General features: G+C 38.5%; 2 protein-coding genes across 2 annotated transcripts in view; both read right to left on the bottom strand.

Annotated features, from left to right (window-relative positions):
• Positions 1-6,433: 6,433 nt before the first annotated feature.
• LOC120286314 (disease resistance protein RPV1-like) lies at positions 6,434-10,425 on the bottom strand. The gene is made up of 4 exons (XM_039309758.1): positions 10,214-10,425; positions 8,235-9,381; positions 7,493-7,774; positions 6,434-6,916 (listed from the first exon to the last, which is right to left on the bottom strand). Exons 1-4 carry the CDS (start codon positions 10,423-10,425, stop codon positions 6,434-6,436), a joined length of 2,124 nt encoding a protein of 707 aa, XP_039165692.1.
• Positions 7,390-20,039, bottom strand: part of LOC104437624 (disease resistance protein RPV1-like) — an 81,590-nt gene continuing 68,940 nt past the window's right edge. The window contains exon 4 of the transcript XR_005549557.1: positions 7,390-7,774. The gene's annotated coding sequence lies outside the window, so the exon portion shown is untranslated. The remainder of the gene's footprint in view (positions 7,775-20,039) is intronic.

Raw genomic sequence — 20,039 nt, 5'->3', positions numbered from 1 at the left:
AATTTATCGAAGCGGCAACATTGAAATTAATCGATTTCCTCTAGACCCTGGGTGAAGTTCCGTTTGGCTTTAAGATGCTCTTATAAATTTGTTCTGCCCTTCTAAGGTATTACAGAATCCTATGATCATTCCCAAGGACAAAAAAATCAGTGGACTTGTGAATCTAATGTTGGGTTGTGGGTGTTTTCCATTAAGGAAACTTTTTATGCATTGTCGGGCATGAAAGTGCCTTTGCATTTGCATGGGGATTGCTGCTGTTACAGGAAAAGGAAAAACATAGTGGTAGTTACAAGTTAGTGGGTGTTTCATTGACTAGTCTTTCTTGCTCAGGCACAAGACTACCAATTTCTGGAACACTATTAACAGAACATTATCATTGTAAAAATTTCAGTATGTAATGAATATGCGACACTAATTTCAATTTGCAGGTATATTTGTTTTAAGAAGAGCTTGATCATACAAAGTTTGATTACCAAAGAAGATAACAAGCTAGTTGCCAAACTTCACAATATCTTTTGCTCAAAAAAAAAAAAAAAAAAAAAACTTCACAATATCTTGGAAACAGAGCTGTCAAGTTGAACCCCAAGCGACTTGAGCTTATAGTTTACAAAGTGTGGAATTGTTTCAGTAATCCCCACCTAACCTGTTTCGATTATCCAAATCACACTTTCAACCTTCTTTCCAAAATTTTTTCTCAACTTTCCTTTCTCAAACAGTTTCAGCCTGTGATAGAGAGTTCTCAATTCTGTCTTGGGTAAAACAAGGAAAATTCCCTGGTAAAAAGAGAATCTTGCAGCTGTGAAGGCTGTGATTAGTCATTATGATTCCAAGTTAAAAAGGTAGTTAATCTATTCCATGATGCGGTGATGCAGCGCCAGGGAGATGTTAGCAATATTTTACCCGTTGCTGTCATTCTTTTCTATTCTCTGTCTCTTTCTACTGCTTTTTCCAATGATAGAATGGTAATAGTCGAGGATCGAGAGTGATATAAAGGAAATCAATTATTACCAATATTTATCTTGCTCTCATCTTCAGGTAAAAAGAATTGGCATATATACTAAATGGTTTTCTGAGATATTTGTCATCGTAGTTTGTTATGAAGAACTTGCCATGTTCACAATGAGCTTTAGCCATCTGTGAACTGTTTGTGCAACAGCAATACATTGCAGAATGAATTCTTCACGGAAAAGTACAAGTTTGATTAATTGTTTGTATGTGATATGCACTTTGCTCTGTTCTTTCCACTTGACCTTATTCTTGCAATCAGTCAATGCATTAGTTTGTTCCGCAGTTTTCTCTCACTAGTTCTTGTACTGCATGTTTTTGCCTTTCCTTTTGTTTGGTGACCCATCTCTGTCAATGAAACTCCATCATGATTTCACCTGTTAGGGAAATTGATTTTGCTCCCCACAACCATGAACAATTTAAAGTTGCTTAATCTCATGATTCTGTTTCAACTTTTTGTTCAGCAAAAGTGTGGGTAAAATCATTGCATTTTAGTGAGTTACCATCATTGGTATTTTGAATTTCCATTGGGGGGGGCGCTGCAAGGTTCAAGCAATCAACCACCAACCTTCCCTTATCTCAATAAACATGCCCTCTGAGTGAGCAACCCTTGACAGGAAGTGTGCATCACATTCATGTCCAGAGTGAAAGCATGTCCATTTTGATGAAAGTCTGAAATCCTGTTAACATTCCCAAAGCATTGTAACTTGTGAGAGTGGCACTTCCTGAGGAGAAACTACACAAGCATGTAAAAAAAAAAGGATCTTATGAGTGGCAGATCAACTCTGCTGTAAATCTTTCAAGAAGATAAAAGGGCAGTATACAAAGTGGTGGCACAAAATTGCACATATGGCAAAGGCATCCATCCTAGCAATTAGCAAATTGCAAAGCAGAGGGGTGAAAAAGAGGGTAGATTTTTTTAACTTGGAGTCAGAAGGAGTAGATCTTCCAACAGAAAAAGGAAAGGCTGAAGAAAGGGCGAAAGAGAAAAAAAGCAGTCAAAGCCAATCATGGCCTAGAGAATTTCATGTGGAGGTGTTGGGGGTGAGGGACAATCATGCGACGCCCTGCTAATCAACTTTAATCAGAGAGCATGAATAAAATGTTCTACGTTTTTCACTTGTCCTATCAATTGGGGTTTCATCATTAGGTTTAGATGCCTCGGATCTAGCGAGTCATGCAAGAAGCCAAAGAGTGGGGCAATAAGGAAAATGGGTTTTTTTAAGTTGGGTTTGGGAGGGAAGCAGAAAAGGTTGGTGGCCTAATACCCAGAAGAAGCCAAAATTCTTTCAACCCATTTTGCAGCATGATCCTTTCATTTTTATCATTTTTTTTTTCTTTTCTCTTTTTTGAGATTTAGTTGAGCGGGGGAAAGTGATGTTTTTTCAATGGTAGGGACTGGGAACATTACACGTACGGGAATGAATCTGGGATGAATTTAGAAAAAAAGGGTAGAGCAGTTCCATGAGGCAATGTCTCTCCTCCCATCCTTTTTCACATGGATGTCCATGTGCATGTGAGGATATTCACATGGTCCGAGCCGCCCATCCTTTTCCTTTCTTCCCTAGGCCATGCCGTGACAAAGCTTGGGTTGGACCCATGCTCTTCTCTCTCTAAACATTGGCAAAATTCTGTGCAAAATCATGTCCACTGTCACGAAAAGACATAACATAGACTCGTTTTATTAGATAGGGCTAGATGTAAATTAGAAATTTTAGTGTACGGTCCATATTCTCAAAAGTGGAGCCCTAATAATTCTCAGTTTTATTTCATTATATATGATTGGTTCGATTTATTAGAATGAGTTTAGTTGTGTTCTCTCCATATTGATGTGATTCAAAGATAAATTGTTGAGTAACAATAGACATTAAATCAAAACTGAGTTGAAAGCATTCGAAAAGACTTGGAAATAGGGAATATAGTTAGGTATTGAATTAGAAAAAAAGGATTTTCTTTTTTAATTTTATTTTCAGGGAACTTAATTAGATAATCGAAATAGGAATGGGTTTTTTTTTTCCCTCTTTTCCTTTTATCATGCACTCTTTTGAGTCCCTTCCATGGTTTGTATGGATAGGTTGGTCCATTTTGTGGGCGAGGACAAATAGGCCGGAATCCACTAAATAAAGGTCTTTTTGGGCTCATTTCTTGGACTCTAAATTGGAGAAGGGAGAGATGTACCTTTATTGTATAAGGAGAAAAACAAAAGGACGGGGCCTACAAATCAGCCCATTGGATTCCAATTAAATCGAAAAACGAAGTCCATGATAACTAGGGGTGACGACAAATATGGTTCAAACCGTCAGACCAAACCAAACAGTTTTTGACGGTTTGACCGGTTTAAGAGTACTTTATACTGTACAAAATATCAATGAGATTAGTGTGTTTAATTTGTTGAGAAAAGTCCTAGTAGATTTTGATGATAACAAGATTGTTCATGAGATTTTAGTAAATTTGATAATTATCTTGAAGTATGTTGATCCAGAAAATAGATCTAACACGAATTACAAAGTCTACTTCAAACGGAATAAACTTAGACTTGAATCTAGATTTTATATTGAAGATAAAGATTAAGAGAATTACTCTGATTCTCATCTTGACGAAATTTAGAAGGAAGCAGAACGAGACTAGTTCAAGATGAATGATGGCTAGTAATCTAGTTTGTTTCACACCTCCAGAGATTTGATTCATTCAATATTATTTGATTGGCAAATTAATCCCAAGACAAGTACTTTCCAAACGTAAAAGCTCTATTTATAAAAAACGAGATTCAAATTGTATGGGCAAGCAAAATTAAGTAGAGATTCTATTTTTCACTTAATGGTCACTTGATAGGAGAATGAAAATGGAATGAGGCCAAGAATCTAAAATTTTGGAAGTGGAAGAGTGTATAGAGACTAAGGTGCTAGTCTATAATTCTAAAGTCAAAATTTGGATATACACTTGTTCTTCGTGAGCTTAAAAGTTTATGATTGTGAGAGAAGTACATAATGAATGATTAAGTGAGATAGTATGATCTATCATCGAGTGTTTGTACTCAAAGTAATCTTGTTGATCATACAGTGGAATTTAGTTAGTAGGCTGTCAACGTGGAAGAATGTCTAATCACTATAAACTTTATATGCAATTTCTCTTAACCCTTAATTATTATTATTATTTTTTGTTAAAGTCTATTGCACACTCGTTGAGTGCTTCTAAAGTTTGTTTTACCACATAACATATTCTGAATTTTGTTCTAGAATTTGATCCTTGTGCAGACTTTGATCTTGACTTATTCTATTCAACATTAATTTGTCTTAATTGATTAAATTCTCTATTTATCTTAATGGAGTAGGCTACCTCATGGGTTTTGCCATCACGATCTTCAAGCTCTATTGATGTTGCTGGCAACCTTCACGTTGAATTGAGACTGGACTGTGCAACCTCTTTGCATCTAGGCAGACATGAGCCAATTTGGTTAGTGATTGTGCCAAACCGATGGAGGCCCTCGATGTGGATGAGGGCCACCACCGATGAAGTCTGCCCTTGCCCAAATTAACGATGAAGGCTGCGGGAATTGACATCTATAGAGAAGGAGTGATGGAGAGGCACGAGTCCGTGTGCGGAGGGACAAGCCGATCGAGGGAGGTGAGATGGATGGTGTTTGCAATGGTGAGGAACTGATGGCCAATGTAATTGATGGCGTCAACCCAAAACATGCAATTACTTTAGGTGAGATGGATGGCGTCGGTATTGTGTTTAGGTTGGTTCTGGTTCATGACCCAAATTAGAATCAAACATTTAGAAGCCCGTCGTTTTACTTATTACTCGAACCAAATGGAAACCTGACCTGAAAAGCAAAACTTAAGTTTTAAATTCGGATCAATTCAATTTGGTTCATATTTCAATAGATTTCAATAGTCCTCATTGATAGCCCTAAGCCACGATAATCGTTAACAAGATCTATGAGATAATTAAAGTTGAATGGACCACATAACTCACGTCGGTACAAACAACTAGGTGAGACTCACTGGTGCACAATCCCGACGTTGGAGGTTCTCTCGTGCAACTTCACTCAAATATCCACTACATATGAAGAAAATCCAAATAAGGATTTCAACTTCAAATTTTTATCCAAAAGTTTTTGCATATCATGTTTTTTTTTAAGACATATAATAGCGTCATGTTATAACAGAGTCTACAAACATGTAATTTAAAATAGTCAAGATAATTAACAATCAGCATAAAAAATGTCTTTATTTATTTATTTTCTCAAGATAAAAATGAAGAATACATGAGTTTATTTATTGGCTTTATTACATGAGGTACCGAGATAATCAACTATGATCCATCAATGATATATACATTTAAAGGCTGATTATATCTTCTAGATATATGCATAATCACAAGAGATATAAAAAATCTAGGCACAGTTATGATTTCTTTGTCCCTATACACTTACGTAATTGTTTTTTTTTTTTTTTTTGGAGGAACCGGTTTGCAGCCGACAGCCGCGCCGTAAACCCCAGGTCTTCTAGGACCCACCACCCCGAGTCACACTTAACACACCTAGCGCCTCTCCCGAGTTTTGAAAAGATATCCTTGAAAAGATATCCTCGACAACATGGATAATCCATCTAAAAATAGTTCAAACAAGAATCGGACAAAACATCAACTGATTATTAAAATGCAGCAAAAATTGAATTTGGGGAATAAATTATAACATAATTACCATGGCACGAAGTACATGTCTTTTCATCCGAAATAACAAAAAAAAGTGGTCCAGGACGCTTTTTTTTTTTTTTTTTTTGGGGGAGGGTTCCTAAAATGGATAATAATTTGCACCGTGGTCGATGAAATATTCCTCTCATATATATTTCCCTTCTAAAATTTAGCCACGAAAGAGAGCCTTTCTTTTACGAATCGAAATTGGCATCTGAAGATGTCACATTATACGATCAAATATGCATAACAATTCCCATGAAGAACACTAATGGCCCGGGAGATGGGTAAAATCTGGCTCTCCTACCTATCAATAGACTTTGGAAGTTATATAACTGATTTCAGGGTCCACTTCTAATGTAATTTTTGACCAAAATTTCAGATTGTCAAGTGCCTCCAGAAGCACCCTTCCTTTTGTTTTGCCTTTTGGCTCCGGTTGGAGGAGCTGGATGTGTGACGGCCTAAGTGGCGGTGCGCGGGGAGGAGGGATGGCAGTGCATCTGTGCCTCGGTCCTCGGACGTGTGTCTCTTGTCCCACATCACCTAGGGAGCGAGTTTTGGGCTGCCTTATAAGCCAATGCGCCTTTTAATTGTATGTGGTAGTTAATCTTGCCTTGAGAGGAACAAAACCGCGATGATTTAGTGTCCAAAGCGAATAATATGTGTTAATATGTATTGTGTTAATATGTGTACAGTGGAGACGTGGAGACCCATGGCATTACAGGATGCACTACACTACACCTACCGGCGAAGCAGGTTTCTCTACAAAGAAGGTCTTCAATGACACCCGGCGACACCTCAAATTAGGTTTCTCTGCAAGGAAGGTCTTCAATGACACCTCAACGCAGGTCTTCCACTTCTCTGCACAGGTGGTCTTCAAATTCTCTTTAGAGCAGGTGAAATTCAATTTCTCTTTTATTTGCCTCGTGAAAGTCTCTGTCAGCTCCCTCTTGAGGCTCTCAACAAGTCCAGTATTTCGGTCCCTGACAATTTGCGTCGAAGAATGCAGAGCGGGCAGCTGCTCGAGATACAGACATCCCTCGATATTCAAAGTTTTCAGGAGCTCGAGCTTACCGACGGAGCCGTCGATCGTGATCAACTTGACACAGCCAGAAAGTATTAACAACTCCAAAGACACGAAGTCAGAGAAGTCGGGTGTCCTCGTCAGTTTCGTGCACCCCGTTAAATCCAAAACTTTCAAATTCTTTGTCATCTGCCGGAAAAGAAATTGAATTAAAATGAATGAATCGCATCGATCATCCCAGGGTACATATCTGAATGGGAAAGTTAACATAATTACTCTTTTTTTTTAATAATTCAGCAAAATCTTGCAGTAATTGCACATAGCACATTTTGATGAAGAAGAAATAGTAAAAGATTAAATCAGATCATGAGTACGATCGCTGACATGTATGTAGAAAAAGAGTGGAAAAAGAGAAAGCAGAAGAAATAGAAGTTCGAAATGGGAACATTCAAATAGAAATCTATCATTTGTTTACTCGGTCAAGATGATTTGGAAGTCATACAATAAGGCATGCAATTTTTATCAAACTGATGTGATTCTATAGCTTCCTCTCTCTTTTCTTAAATGCATTTAGGCGGTTGTTGTCAATGCTAGATGTTACTCTCGCCAAATAATTTCTGTCGATAAATTCATGTGGGATCAAGAAAGCGTGACACCATATATACAATGCATGAATGATCGGTGAATATAAAAAGAAGACACGGATTCTCTATCCATACAATGCTCTTCTTGGTCTCTCGGTACGATGAACAGAAAAAGGCATACCTGGAATTGGCGCCATCCATCCCAATCATCTTCGATATTGCTCCTTGAAAGGTCTAGCACAACTAAGTTAACAAAATGAAAATTCTCCGCACAAAATTTATTATGCGTCACTTTCCAAGAAAGCAAACATAGCTTCAAAACAAGATTCTTGAAGTTGCCAAAAAAATCAATGCCTTTAACTCGAAGGAATCTTAGATTTGGTAGAGCAGCTAATTCTTCTGGTACAATATTTCGGCTGCAGCCATCGGAAGTCAGGCTTAGTACTTCTACATCTTGATTTGTCTGCCAACAGAGAAGTCTAGATTAATTGAGAGCACAACACTCAGCACTCTTACAGAACTATAAAGAAACAAAGCATGTGAACATTGGTAAGCAATTTCTGCAATAGGGAACCTACCCTGGCACATGCCTATTCCCAACAAGTATACTTACACGTTTTCATTTACCACCATTAACGAAAATTGTCAGCTTCAATTCGAAAGAGCACTATGCGGTTTCAGAATTTCCAGAAAACTATTTTTTACTCTACAGAATCTAGAAAACGAAGCTAACTATCATGCAATCGGTCTAGTCTCTCTCCAACAATTTACAAGACCTTTTGACCCATATGTTTGAGAGAGAGAGCTATCTCACTCACAAGACAAATAGAAAGTTGAATAAAGCCAACTACAAAGTAAAAAGAACAAATTCAACAAATTTCTCCTTCAAAAAGGAAATTGTGTGACATACTCTTCCAATTTACCTGTTTTCTCCCCAGTAGTTCTATAGCATCATTATAAATCCACACCCTACTAAATTTGCGAGGATATTCTTCACGTATGATGTGCCTTCCCATATCTCGAACTTGGTCATGCATCCAAAACTTATTGTCGTGTCCAATTTTTATTAAGGACCGATGGCAGAGGACTGGAATTGCAAGGTAAGGATGGTAATTACAGTCATCCCACATGATAATTGGATATGTTTGGTCCTCGTTGGTGAAAAGACAAGCAATATCAAGAAATACTTCTTTTTGCTTATTCTCCAATCCTTCATAACTTATCATTAATGCATCTCGAACATCCTTAAAAGGACCATCATCTAACTGCTTCAACATACCTTCCCATAGCTTTTGTTTATCAAAATATTGCCCCAAGGCAAAGCTTTGGCAATAAAGAAATGAACCTATGACCTCAACAGCCAAAGGAAGCATACCCACTCTACGAACAATTTTCTCTGTAAGATTATCATATCCTTCTAGGGGAGAGTCTCTCCTGAATGCGTGCTTACAAAACAACTGAAGTGCTTGATTGTATTTCATTTCATGAGCTTCATAAGCCAAAATTCCTTTGGGTTGATTTAGGACCTCTTCACCAGATGATTCCACTTGAGTACTCAAGACCTCTAAGTTCCTAGTGGTGAAGATGATCCTACTGCCTAAACCAAACCAATCTGATTTTCCAGCTAGCTTTTTGAGTTGCTCTTGCTTATCTAAATCATCTAGAACAATGAGGACTTTTTTAGTATGACATACTCTCTTGATTGATTTCATCCCATCTCCAATGTCTTTGATAAGATCAGCAATCACAGGACCCACAAAACTTGCTAATAACTTTTTCTGCACGTTTATAAGACCATGTTGTGATGATTCTCGAACGTCGTTGAGGAAACAAACACCTTCAAAGTGAGAAGATATTTTGTTGAACACAACCTTTGCCAAGACTGTTTTACCAATGCCACCTATTCCATGAATACCAAGGAAACATACATCATCAGAGTCAACTTCCAACTTTTCTAGTATGTCTTCTATTTGACGATGATCTTCAACCCAATATTCAGGCACATCCACATTTCTGGCATTAAGCTTACACAATACCTCTCTAACAACCAATTCAATTTGTTCTCCATGGCTGCAGGAAAGCAGGAAATTTTTGTTTTCGTCAATGACATGAAAGAAAATGATATAAATTTCTTCTAGATATGATAATCTTTGGGTCTTTTGGGACCATATGGTAAAATAAGTGAACTATTTCGGTTACTATGATAGAAATAAAGCGTTATCATCAGTTAATACGTGTGTTGAGATATCATGGAATGTCACTTAATTTGATGTATTGCAGATGCTTAAGATAACACAGGAGCCGATACATGTGAAGGAGATATTCTTCTTGATGGAATGGACAGAGTAAGATTCACAAAACTTGGTAAGGTAATATTTTTTGCATAATGCTTGCATCGACTAACTAATATACAGTGACATGAAATCCAAAGTGAGTGTATTATTCAGCTAAATTTACAGGATTGTGTTCGTATAGGACAGGAATCTGAGATAAAACCAAAATAAATTCAGGGTCTCAAGCAAAATCGAAAGAAGCAGAACAGAATCATGATAGTTGAAACTGTTTCGTTGTTTTCGAAGTGCAAACAATGAAACATGATCGGTATAGTTCATTCAAGCAAGAGTCATCTGAATTTGTTTATAAATTGGATCAAAGCGGATCCTGTTTTTGCCCTATTCTATCATTTTCCTTGAGTGAGTCCTCACTGCCGATTGTACATTTCTTCTCTCATCGTCATTTTCTTTTCCTTTGGTTGTTTTGCCAGATCCAAGATAATTTGTATGGGCAAATTTCAAAAGAAAAAATTCTTCAATTCTTGAATTTTGGGATGGCAGAGTTTCTTCAAATGAGGAGTGTAACTATTGCGCTTATTAATGATAACCAAAAGGTTGAGGAAATTTACCATTTTCCTTCAAGTTCCCACCCCTTTAGATGTGCAACCTTTACAAGAGCATCCTCCCACCGATTCAATGCATCGGAGCTGAACTTTTTCTTGTGCTTGGCTATAGCTTTTTTGTACAATTTGGTTTTGAGCTTAACATCATCAGGGCGCACGTCATAGAAGATGGGAAGTATATCTTTCTTCCCATTTGACTTTGCGGTGCCTTCTACCATGTGTGCAACCTCACGGAGACACCACGAACTAGTAGCGTAGTTCTTGGAGAAAATCGGTATGTAAATATGAGACTTGTCAAGCGCTTTCGAAAGCTCACCACTGATTTCGGAGCCAACTTGGAGTTCTTCGTTGTCTCGGAAGACATGGACTCCAGCGAGTCTCAATCTATGGTAAAGGCAATCAGTGAAGTTGTTGCGTGTGTCTGATCCCCTGAAACTCAAGAAACCTCGTACTCATATCCTGGCGGTACATCTTCCTTGCTCAGCGTTGCCTCTGAGCTCCTCCGGCTTTTCTTCACTCTCGTCAGTTGTCTCAGGACCCTGCCAATTATCCTGAATCTGAGTTCAAGCCTTTAAGGAGACTTCAAAACAGGAACCCATCAAACAAGCTTTGGAAAATAAGCCGAACAGAGAGCACTTACGGAACGCACAGCATCGAGGCCAAGATGATGGTGATTAAAGCAACGGCTGCAATCAGTCCCATTTGCGGCCGATCCTGCTCAGAACTGCAATCACAAACAAATCCCGAAAGGACCGGCATTTGAAACCCCAATCCCGTGCGATCACGCAGATCTCGGTGGTGTCCAATATGCGGCAGATCCTCCACTGCGTTGACCAACATTCGAACCAAAGCGTGTAAAAGGAGCTAATTGCGACAGGATTTAGTGAAAGAAGATTGACTAACACTTCTCAAGGACAGGCGATTTTTGGCTCTGCGATCGCTCTCAATATGAAAAAAATACCAAGAACGCGGAGGGGATCAAGGTGAATTCCCGTAAAAGAGAGGATAGACGATAACGAATGCAAACCAAGTCAAAACGCTTCCCTGACCACCCCTGCTCCTGGTGAGGAAATAGTCAACGCTTGCCAACCGCCACGTCCGCAATTGACCTGGCATGCTTTTTTACTTATGCGAAATAATAAATCGACAAGTGTAAGCTGAGTGGAATAAAAAATAATAAAAAAAAAAATTTTCTTCTTCCTCCTTTCTCTGCCGATCTGGTTGTCTTCCATGGCTGCTGGCGCTTCCTCCTCCATCATAGAGCACTGCCCCGTTCGGCTAGCATCGCCACTGCTTCCGATGTTCACGTGTAGTCGACCCAAGCTACCCCTTCGTCATGCTCGCGGTCGGCTCTGTCCTTTGGTTGTTCAGATCTGGATTGGAGTCGTGCCTCCAAATCCGCAAGCCTAGCTCGTCTATGGCTTGCAAGGCATGTCCATGGCCGTGAGCCTTGAAGGCAAGCTTGAGGTCCAAACTGTTGGGGAGAATTTGGGTACAACAATTCACCACGGCCAAACACAATCCATGATCAATTTCTCCCCCGATACTAAATCAACTTAAAATCTCTTAACCCCTAGCAACAACCAGCAATGTATAGCCTCACAAAATGCAAATATAATGCCGAAATGATAAGTAGACAAAGCAAATAACGACATCAAGGTTTTAACGTGGAAAACCTGATGCGGGAAAAACCACGGACCGCCCAAAAACATCAACTAATCACCAAGAATAGCAGGATACACAAAGTATTCTTCTCTAGTCACACACTAGAGGCTTAACATTAACATTACAATCATTTTTTTTCACCACATAGGTAGACAAACAAGTTTGGAGCAAGAAAACCTTAACCGCAACTGGAGAATTCGGAGACGGTTCTTGACGAACAAAAACCATCAACTCGTAGCCCTCGGTCTCACGAACAACATACTGAAATTTGAGCCGATTCCGTCAATATTTGGCCTTCAAATTAAAGCCGCAAAGTTGCAGCCCTCTTCCTTTCTTCTCTTCTCCATTGTGTAGTTTTTGTTTTCTCTCTCTCCTCTTGTCACTTTTCGGGCGCACACCCACGTACGACAATTCCACTTCTTTTGTTATTTTTCTTTTCTTTTTATTTAATGTTGGCTAGGCCCCACATGAAGGTGGACCCAACCAACAAATCTCCCCCTCCACCTCATGTGGGAAGGTTCGTCATGCCCGCTTTTCTTCTACAAGCGTCAAGCTTCACCACGGGCAAGGCTTTGGTCATCATGTCAGACTTATTGTTGTCGGTATGAACTTTCTCAAGTAGGAAGAGCTTCTCTTCTAGCTTTTCTCGAATCCAATGATACTTTACATCAACATGCTTCGATCTTGAATGAAACACTGGATTCTTGCTAAAATGGATGGCACTCATGCTATCGCAATATAGAACAAACTTCTCTTGCTTCAAACCCAACTCTTGTAGGAATTTTTGCATCCACAAAAGTTCTTTACCTCCTTCGATAATGGCAATATACTCTGCTTCAGTTGTAGACAAAGCGGTACATTTTTGCAATCTTGATTGCCATGAAACAACTCCCCCTGCAAAGATTATTATAAAACCCGATGTGGATTTTCGGGAATCAACATCACCGGCATAGTCTGCATCCGAGTAGCCACTCAACTTAGGCTTCGCATTTCCATAACACAAGAAAAGTGTAGAAGTGCCTCTAAGATATCTTAAAATCCATTTAACAGCGGTCCAATGCTCCTTACTTGGATTATAGAGAAATCTACTTACAACACCAACTGCATGAGTAATATTTGGTCTTGTACAAACCATGGCGTACATCAAACTACCCACGGCCGATGCATAAGGAATTTTCATCATCTCAACCTTCTCTTTCTCACTTGAAAGACACTCATTACTACTCAACTTGAAATGGCCTACAAGTGGAGTACTCACCGGTTTACATGTGCTTATATTGAATCTTTCAAGCACCTTCTCAATATACTTCTCTTGAGATAACCACAGTTTCTTATTCTTCCTATCACGAGTAATTCTCATGCCTAAGATTTGCTTAGCCGGGCCTAGGTCTTTCATTGCAAAAGCTTTACTCAACTCAATTTTCAAGCTTTTGATTTTCTTGGCATCATGCCCAACAATCAACATATCATCCACATAAAGTAGGAGAATAAGAAAATCATTATTTGAGAATCTTTTCATAAAGACATAAGAATCGGAGTTTGTCTTACTGTATCCTTGTTCTTCCATGAATGATTCATGTTGGAGAAATCTTCTTGAAGTGTTTTGAAGTTGACAAAATGTTCTATCAGTCTAGTCTGAAGGCTTGCAGACTCTGCTATTTAAAGTCTGAAGACCTCCAGACAGCCAGACTCAAGACTCAAAGTCTATCCTCATTGACAGTCTCTAATCCGTTGAAGAAAGGTTATCCAAAACTGGATGTTTCGTTAAGGATTTAGCCTTATCAACTGGAGAAGATCTTATGGCTGGAGAAGACATAACGGAGTCCTTTGATTGATCGAAGATTGACTCGATAAATTGAAGATCCGGTGATTGCCTAAATATTATTGGAAGGTTATGCTTATGGAAACCGAGATCCTGATTGTATGGGCGAACATGATTGATGGGCTATCAACACGTTCCTTTAATAGCTTGAACAATCTTCCTAATTGATTCCGTCCAACGGGTAGATTGGAGGAATTCCTTTGGTAAGTGCCAACGGGTATGATGGCATAAAGGAGTATATAAGGAAGACTTGTCTTAGTTGTTCAAGGGGTGCGCGATAGAAGAATTCCAAAGTCTGAAGCTCCTTTTGTTTAGACAAATCCTTTGAGCGAACACTTGTATATGAAAGAGAGAGTCTATATTTGTGAGAAATCTTGAGGAGGTGTGGTAGAACATCTACACCGTGGAATCAAGGCAAAGCTGTGCTGTAATCTCTTTTTGTTCATAGTGGAATCCAGCCAATAGGCTGTCAAAGCGAAGAAGAGTGGACGTAGGCTTGATATAAGCCGAACCACTATAAACCGCGTGTTCAATTTTCTCTTCTCTCAATCTTACTTTGATTATCGTTTCCTTCAACTGTCTAGTATTGTGCATTTGTTGAAGAAAAATCCTTTATATACCTATTCACCCCCCTCTAGGTACTCATACTAGCAATATCAATTGGTATCAGAGCCTGTGTACTTACTTTATTTGAAGTGTTTTACTTCGTAGTAAAAGATCCATGGCTAGTATGCTAGCACCAGGGCTGATGGAAGGGCAAAGCAATACCAAACCACCCTACTTTGATGGAAAGGATTACAACATCTGGAAGAACAAGATGAAAGCTTTCCTATGATCAAAGGATCCTCGAATGGGACGTTGTAGAAAAGGAATTACTCCTACCATTGCATCGCTCGAAAGAGGAAAAGAAACTGATGAAACTAGCGGAATGTCTCGGAAGAAATAATCAAGAGACAAACACTCGATGCAAAAGCAATTTACTCCTTATATTGTGCTTTATCACCAACTGAATATAATAGAATATCTTCTTGTGGTACAACAAAAGAAGTTTGGGACAGATTGCATATCACCTATGAAGGAACAGATCGAGTGAAGGAAACAAGAATCAACATTCTTCTCGGTCAATACGAAGCCTTCAGAATGAAACTAGGAGAATCTATATCGACATGTTTAGTCGTTTTACGGATATTGTGAATGGTCTTGAAAATCAAGGTCAACCAACTTCGATCCCATGAAGGTAAACAAGCTATTGCGTGGACTCTCCAGGGGATTGGAATCACATAAAGACTTCGATAAGAGAGACGCAAAAATTATGCCATTATCTCATGGCGACGAGCTAATTGGAACTCTTCGCCTTATGAAGTGGAATGGATCAATGAAGATGAAGATCCAAAAGGTAAGAAATCCATTGCGTTAAAATTAAATGATGATTCTGATAATACAAATTCTGAAGATGATATGGACGATGATGAGCTTGCTCTCATGATAAGAAGATTCAGAAAAATGAATAGAAAAGGAAGAAGGTTCAACTCAAAGAAACAAAGCTTTCAAAGATAGCAGACCAAGTCTATTGATGATGAGGAACCAAACAAAGACGTAGTCTGCTTTGAATGTAAGAAAAAGGGACACATCAGACCCAACTGTCCTCTTCTGAAGAAGAAGAGAGGAAAAGCTGAAAAATTTCGAAAAGCTCTCAAAGCCGAAACCCGGGAGTGATACGAGTGTGAAGAAAGTGATAATGAATATGCCAATCTATGTCCGATGGCACAATCGGACTCGACTGGATCGAGACTCAAACAGTGAATTTGAGGCAATTAATTTTAAAATTCCTGTCAAAGTTTCTAAATACATTGATGAACTATGTTTTAGTCTTAAGACTTCTCTCAAAAGAATTTCCGAACTGAAAAGGAAAACTCAGCTCTAAAACAAAAGGAAAATGTTTTAGTAGAAGGAGTTAAAAGTCTAGACTTGTCTCTGTTTCCAATCTTAAAGAAAATGAAGATAATCTTTTAAAGAAAATGCTTTTTTAAAAACAGACTTATCAAATATATCAAAGAAATTTTCAATAGGGTCTGAAAAACTTGAGAAAATTCTTTCAGCACAAAGACCTTACTTCAATAAGTCCGGTCTAGGTATGTCAGAAGAAACAATTCCCTTGATTGATTTTCCTAAAGTGAAAGAAAGAATTAAGAAAAGACTCTCGAGAGAGGTTTACAAAAATCACTTCAAGAAAGTTTTTGTAAAATATGTAGATAGAAATGCTCTAAAATGTTCAAAATGCAACAGTCCGGATCACTTTGAAAAAGAGTGTCCTATGGTTTGGAAACCTGTTAAGAAAATATGGGCTAATACTGCTTATGTTACTAACACCAAAGGACCCAAGAAAGTTTGGGTACCAAAGAAAGCTTGAGACTCTTTTTTAAATGCAGTCACTGTCAAGAAAAAAAGTAAAGTGGTATCTTGACAAAGTGGATGCTCAAGACACATGACAGAGACTCAAATTGTTTTATAAAGCTTGCTCAAGTAAATGGTGGAAAAGTTTCATTTGGAGGAAACAAGAAAGGGAGTATTGTGGGATTTGGAACTGTGAAAATTGGAAATCTCACAATAAGTAATGTTTCCTTAGTGGAATGACTCAATTACAATCTTCTCAAAGATTAGTCAATTGTGTGATACTAGTTTCAAGATCTTCTTTCAAGAAGGAATATGTTCTCGAATCAAGAAGACTCTACTCGCCTCTTTCATGGGTCGAAGACATGGAAACATCTATCTTCGGATGTGAAACCAAATGAATCGCAATGTTTTATCTCAATTCAAGACGAAGCAAGCTTATGGCATAGAAAGCTTGGTCATGTCAACATGAAGCAATTAGCCAAAATCTCATCAAAGCAGCTTGTTCGAAGTCTACCCAAATTGCCTTATCAAAAGACCGATCCATGCACTCCATGTATTTTGGGAAAGGGTAAGAAATTCTTTTAAGCCAATAAATCATGTCTCTACTAATCATGTACTGCGCTTGCTGCATATGGATCTCTACGGACCAACCGAAACACGAGTATTGGAGGTAAGAAATATTGCCTAGTAATTGTGGACGATTACTCCGTTTTACTTAGGTATATTTCCTTGCAAGTAAGTCCAAACCTTCTCGTATTTTGAAAAATTTGCTAAAAAGGTTCAAAATGAAAAAATGATGTGTTATCTCAAGTATAAGAACAGATCATGGAGGAGAATTTGAAAATCAAGATTTTACAAAATTTTGTGATGAATCTGCTTTAATCATGTGTTTTCCTCTCCATATACTCCTAAGCAAAATGGAGTTGTGGAAAGAAAGAACAGATCTCTTCAAGAAATGGCTAGAACTCTTTTAATTGAAAGCAAGATTTCTTCACGATTTTAATGAAGCTGTTTCAACAGCTTGTTATATCATCAATAGAGTCTTCTTAAGACCTATTCTAGAGAAAACCCCTTATGAGTTGTTCAAAGATAAGAAGCCTATTGTTTCATACTTTCATGTATTCGGTTGCAAATGTTTTATATTGAAAATGCAAAAGATCGAGTTGGTAAGTTTGAAGAAAGATCGATGAAGGTATCTTCCTTGGATATTCTACATCAAGCAAAGCCTTCGAGTCTATAACAAGAAGAGCCGATCTGTGGAGGAGTCAATGAATGTCAAATTTCAAGACTCAACGCAAGATGAATCAAGTCGACTCATCAAGAAGAGTCCGAACTCGCTCCACCTTCCAATGCTTACAACTCAAGAAGCATCTCGGACTGAAAACCAGCATCGGGATGTTCGTGAAGATCCAAACAAAGAGAGAGATCATCAACCGCACAAATCAACAAGTAACTGGAAGCATAAGTCCGGTCATCCCAAAGATCTTATAATCAGCGAAATTAATGAAGGAATTCGCACTGCATCCTAAAGGTGAGAAGAGTCTAGTCTTTGTGGCTCTCAAGTTTCGAAATTGAACCAAAAAGCATAGAAGAAGCTTTATCGATGAAAGCTGGATTGAAGCTATGCAAGAAGAGCTCGAGATAGTTCAGCATTAATGATGTATGGGAATTAACATCCAAACCAAAAGGTAAAACTGTTATTGGAGCTAAATGGGTGTTTAGAAACAAGATGAATGAGAAAGGAAAAGTTGTACGAAACAAAGCAAGACTCGTGGCCAAGGGATATACGCAAGAAGAAGGAATAGACTATGATGAGACTTACGCTCCAAAAGCAAGGTTAGAAGCTATTCGACTATTACTTGCGTTTGCTTGTTATAAGAATTTCAGGTTATTCCAAATGGATGTCAAAAGCGCCTTCCTAAATGGATTTATCCAAGAGGAAGTTTATGTGGAACAACCACCAGGGTTTGAAGACCCAAAGAAGCCGACTCGGTCTTGGTGAAAAAGGCTTTGTATGGTTTAAAGCAAGCACCTCGAGCTTGGTACGACGGATTAAGTAAGTTTTTAATACAAAATGGCTTTGTCAAAGGTAAAGTAGATACGACTTTATTTATCAAAAAGGAGAACAAAAGTTTCTTACTTGTTCAAATATATGTGGATGACATTATTTTCGATCTTCTAATGAAAATCAGGCAAGAAATTTTCTAAGTCTATGCAGGATGAATTTGAAATGAGTATGATGGGAGAGTTAACATTCTTTCTTGGTCTTCAAGTAAAACAATTGAAGGAAGGAACTTTTATTTATCAAGAAAATATGTTAATGATCTTGTCAAAAGATTTGGACTGGAAAAGTGCAAAAGACCGACATACCGATGTCAATTTCTTTGAAGATAAACAAAGATGAAGAAGGGAAGAAAGTTGATCAAAAGCTGTACAGAGCATCATTGGTTCACTTCTTTATCTTACCGCTTCTAGACTCGACATTTTGTTGAGTGTTTGCATCTGTGCTAGGTTTCAATCGGATCCTAGAGAATCCCATCTCGGCTGCGAAACGTATCATTAAATACGTTGCTTCATCATCAAGCATCGGTCTTTGGTATCCTAAGAAGGGAGACTTTAATCTTCCGGGATATTCGAGACGCGATCTGGCCGGTTGCGAGTTGATAGAAAAGCACTTCGGGAACTTGCCGCTGCTTGGAAGCAGACGATGTCTTGGTTTTCAAGGAAACAAAGCACCGTGTCCCTTTCAACAACGTAAGCGAGTATGTAGCCCTTGGAAGCTGCTGTTTGCAAATTCTATGGATAAAACAGCAGCTAAGAGACTTTGAAATTGAAGACTCATGCACGGAGATTAATTGCGACAACACCAGCGCTATCAACCTCACCAAAAATCCAATTCTCCACTCAAGAGCAAAGCATATAGAGATTCGACATCACTTTATTAGAGACCATGTTCAAAATGGAGATGTTTCAATTCAATTTGTTGACTCAAAGAATCAACGCGGATATATTCACAAAGCCTTTGGAGAAAATCAATTTGAGTCTATACATTCCAGACTCAACATTTTGAGGTATGAGGATATCAAAGTCTAAAGACTTTCGGACTCGACTTACAAGACTTTATCCAAAGACAAGATTGGTATGTCCGTCGACCGTAAGTCTTTCTCTCTTGAATCTTATCTTGAAAATGTACGATCGTCGACTGTGTTTAAATTGTTGCTATATTTAATTGACATAAATATTGCATTGTTTCATTTTCAAAAAGGAAGTTATTTTTGAAATGGCTATTTTTATGGAAAAAGACAGTTATTTTGAAAAGGCATATTTTTATTTCCTTTGTGACGGTTCGTTTATCCTCTTTTAACCGATCATGCACCTGTCGATTCCTCTTCACTTTTCTCTCAAAAACCCTAGAAAGCATCGATCCTCCATTCCCGTTTGTCTTCTTCGTTTAGTCCTAAAAAGTTGTCATCTTTCCTGAAAGTCAAGCAAGGAATCTTCCAAAAAGCGAGAAAGATGTCATCTTCAAGAAAGTCTTCAAGAATCGCAAAGGGGGACCACGGCGGATGAGTGAGGGGCCTACGCACTTCGATCTTACTGAAGAAGAAGTGACTCCAGAACAGCAAGCGAGCCCACAACATTCTCAGCAGCGTCATTCTCCTCCATCTAGTCCTAAAGGCGTTGATCAACAACAACAGAAGAAATCATCGAGGAAGCTGCACTCGTAAGAGTTCAAAAGCCCGCTTATATTTACCAGTTATATCGTGCCTTAAAAGGAATTCGTACTCCTTTGAACTACATTGATGAGTTTCTTAAAGACAAAGGACATGGGAACGAATATATCTTTCTGAAAAAAATGGAAAGTTTGGGAATTGCTCGAAAAGGGGTGGCTGAGGAAACCCTTGCAAATATCCCAAGTGATCCTCGTGACTGGGGGCCGAATCCTGCATA

Source organism: Eucalyptus grandis, chromosome 3, assembly GCF_016545825.1.
Source record: "Eucalyptus grandis isolate ANBG69807.140 chromosome 3, ASM1654582v1, whole genome shotgun sequence".
Classification (NCBI taxonomy): domain Eukaryota; kingdom Viridiplantae; phylum Streptophyta; class Magnoliopsida; order Myrtales; family Myrtaceae; genus Eucalyptus; species Eucalyptus grandis.
Note: the sequence above shows the minus strand (reverse complement) of the source record. Positions and strands in the feature narration are given on the sequence as shown.

Coding starts and splice junctions, on each gene's coding strand:
- LOC120286314 (XM_039309758.1), bottom strand. CDS start 10,425: ATGGTAGAAGGCACCGCAAAGTCAAATGGGAAGAAAGATATACTTCCC. Junction 9,382..10,213: donor TGGGAACTTGAAGGAAAATG/GTAAATTTCCTC, acceptor GCTTTCCTGCAG/CCATGGAGAACAAATTGAAT. Junction 7,775..8,234: donor AACTACTGGGGAGAAAACAG/GTAAATTGGAAG, acceptor CTCTGTTGGCAG/ACAAATCAAGATGTAGAAGT.